General features: G+C 49.5%; 1 protein-coding gene across 1 annotated transcript; it reads left to right on the top strand.

Annotated features, from left to right (window-relative positions):
- Window positions 1–1657: 1657 nt before the first annotated feature.
- LOC139721852 (uncharacterized) lies at window positions 1658–2722 on the top strand. Its single transcript, XM_071633171.1, has one exon. It carries the CDS (start codon window positions 1658–1660, stop codon window positions 2648–2650), a length of 993 nt encoding a protein of 330 aa, XP_071489272.1. The 3' UTR covers window positions 2651–2722.
- The last annotated feature ends 528 nt before the right edge of the window (window positions 2723–3250 follow it).

Here is a 3250-nt window from a genome sequence, read left to right as displayed (position 1 = left end):
TGTAAAACCTTCCACTGTAAAATGCATATTATAACTGGAAAAGAAATGTAATCTTGAGATACAGGGAAGTAACAATGAGAGTATTTTTAATATTTCACTTGATAATGGTTTGTAATACAGCCTTTACACATGTATATGCCATTCTACAGTCTAATTTCTGATCCACTGTAAGATACACTGAATGCAAGAATTTTTTGTAGGAGTTTGAAACCATTATGAACTCCAGGTGAGCTGTATAACTAAATTTTGGAAAGTTGTATTTTGCAACAACATACACTCCAGACTGATGTAAAATCATTCAAGGTAAATAGAAAGATTAAATGAGAACTTACCTGTTTGAAATTTGATCTTTATTTTACTTCTGGAGTCTCCGAAAGAGACTACATTGAGAGACCCGCTTTGTGCATGCGCAGTCATATCGCTTTTCTATGCACGAGTATTTGAACGTAGTTCCCTTATCACAGTCAAATCATCTGTTTTTTTATCGCATTTTCGCGGTACTAACGGTTCTGGAAACCAGCAGTTAGTGGAATTTAGATTTCCACAATCTTCCTATATCGTACAACGATTATTCGGTGCTTAGCAAGGTGGCAAGCACACAGCTTCTTCTGTCTCATTCCACGAAACCCTAAATAGAGCTTCAAAATTCCTTTGACTTTATTAACAGCAAACAATGCGTATGCTGCTTCGAGAGTTCAACAGCGGATGGGAGCCTCAAGATACCAAATCTCACGCCAGCAACTTTAAGTTTGTAGCGTCTCGTATCCTACCTACATTGTAGATTCCTCTATCTTAATTCATTGGCAACAGGTGCGTTCCGTCACCTCACCCAGGTTCGAACCCTAGTCAATGTTTTGTAATCGTAGCTAGCCAGCGTCCCGTGACAGGAGTGGCCAATCAACATGTTCTTATGTGGTCAAGCGGCCAATCACCTTTATGCCAAGGCGTGGTCACTCGCTGGCGTGACCAGAACATTTTCCCGAATCAGCAATTTCTGGACAGGAGCAACCGCGTCAGCATTATCGTACTTCACTTCTCCTCGCGATCTCGTTACGATCACTCCGTAGCTTCGCACGTCTAAGGAGTTAGTCGTCCATTGTATTACGTTCTTTTCCCTCCTCCAATCTTGGATATTATACATCGAGTTTCGCTGCATTTTACACCGCGACTCGCCTTCTCTTCAATTTCTACAATCCACCAGCGGATTTCTTATCGCTACGATTACCGCGATCTCCGTCCAGTTTGCATCGCTGCCTCGGTTCAGTTAGCGTGCTGTACATAGCGTGACAGACTCTACCAGGGACTTTAGCGTCTTCTCGTCTCAGTGTTCTAGCTGTGGACTATTCTCGCTTGTGCTAGCCGCGACATCCGGAGGTTTTTCTACGCTGTCGCTGGACCTTTTGTCTAGCTCCTTTCATATAATCTCGGGACGTGCAATAAGGGACATTGTCCATATCTTCCGATGCCCTGGTGATTATTCCGGTGTTCCCACCTCTTCACGTCCAGTTTCGTCTACCAGTACCGCATCTACCTCTCGTGTCACAGTCCTCCGTTCCGTAGTTGGTGAGTAGGTATTTCGTTATTGTCACATACCCGCAATATCCACATTGGTGACCCCGCTATTCTTTTACGGAACTCTTTTCCCGTCGCGTACGTCATGCCTGACACTGAGGAGCAATCTGCCCAACTCCCCGGCGCCGCCGCCCAGCAACCCGGCGCCGCCGCTCAACAGCCCGGCACCGCTGCCCCACCACTCGGTTCCACTCCCCAGCAACCCGGCGCTGTTGCCGCCGCTGTCAGCATCAAGCTGCCCCCGTACTGGCCGGACGATCCCGTCCTATGGTTCGCCCAAGTCGAGGCCCAATTTTCTACGAAAGGCATCACCAGCGAAAAGACCATGTATCATTATGTGGTCTCTTCATTACAACCCCAATATGCCACCGCTGTCCGTGACCTACTCGTTTCTCCACCTCCTTCCAACCCGTACAAAGTTCTCAAATTGGAGTTAACGAAGCGTACGACTGCTTCGGAGCAGCGACGGATACATCAGCTGTTAACCGCCGAAGAACTGGGAGATCGTTCCCCCACGCAACTTCTCCGGCGCATGGAGCAGCTGCTCGCCGGCAAGACGTTGGAAGACAGTTTCTTCCGTCAACTTTTCCTTACACGTCTTCCTCACCACGTCCAGTCCATCCTCGCGTCCAGCAGGGACTCCATGACGGTCCATCAGCTCGCCGAACTCGCTGACAAAATCATCGAGGTTGGTTCTCCTTCCACGTCCAGTCTTCCTATCTTAAATCTTACCGCCTCCAATCTGCCATCAGCACCGGCACAATCTGCATCTGACGATGTCAAAAAACTCGCCGACCAAGTGCAGCATCTCACCTTGCAGGTCCAGTCACTCGCCAAGCAGCTACAGCAGGACCGTGGTCGCTCTCCGACCAGGTTTTCTGGCAGGAATCGTAGCCGCGGTCGTAGTCGAGGTCGCAATTCCGCGGACGAACGCCAACCCAAACAACACGCAGGAGCTGAGTGCTGGTACCACTGGCAGTATGGGGAGGACGCCAAAAATTGCTCGCCTCCGTGTTCCTGGCAAACCAAGCCACACCCTTCTTCTACGCCTCAGGGAAACGCCCCCGCCAACGAGTAGCGGCGACCGACTCGTTTGGTACTGACGCGCCCCCGAGTCGCCTTTTTCATGTCTACGACAAATGTTCAGGTACCAAGTTCCTCGTTGATACTGGAGCTGAGGTTAGCATTTTGCCAGTAACACACAAGCTAGTCTCGTCTACTCAGCCTACTTCCGTCAAACTCCAGGCGGTAAACAGGTCACCCATTGCCACGTACGGACAAAAATCTCTCACATTGAACTTGGGACTGCGGAGAACATTTCGTTGGGTGTTTATCATCGCCGATTTGCCCTCGCCAATCATTGGCGCTGATTTCCTGCGCGAATTTGGTCTGCTGGTGGATGTCAAAAATCGGAAACTCATTGACACTACTACGAATTTAGTGATTCATGGTTTTCAAACCACCCACGCGCATGTCACACCGACTATCATGACTGCTACTTCTTCTTCACGCTACGACGTCCTACTTCGAGAATATCCTGACATCGTGCGGCCGATATGCAGGTACGATGTAGTCAAACACGGCACCACGCATCACATTCCCACCCGGGGCCCGCCAGTTTCAGCCCGCCCGCGCCGCCTCGCTGACGACCGTCTGCGTATAGCGAAAGCGGAATTCG

The sequence above is a fragment of the Diadema antillarum genome, unplaced genomic scaffold (assembly GCF_040938485.1).
Source record: "Diadema antillarum isolate AM-2024a unplaced genomic scaffold, OU_Dant_1.0 scf00000151, whole genome shotgun sequence".
In the NCBI taxonomy this organism is placed as follows: domain Eukaryota; kingdom Metazoa; phylum Echinodermata; class Echinoidea; order Diadematoida; family Diadematidae; genus Diadema; species Diadema antillarum.
Note: the sequence above shows the minus strand (reverse complement) of the source record. Positions and strands in the feature narration are given on the sequence as shown.

What these genes read in the sequence shown, in the direction of transcription:
- LOC139721852 (XM_071633171.1), top strand. Translation starts at nt 1,658, where the DNA reads ATGCCTGACACTGAGGAGCAATCTGCCCAACTCCCCGGCGCCGCCGCC.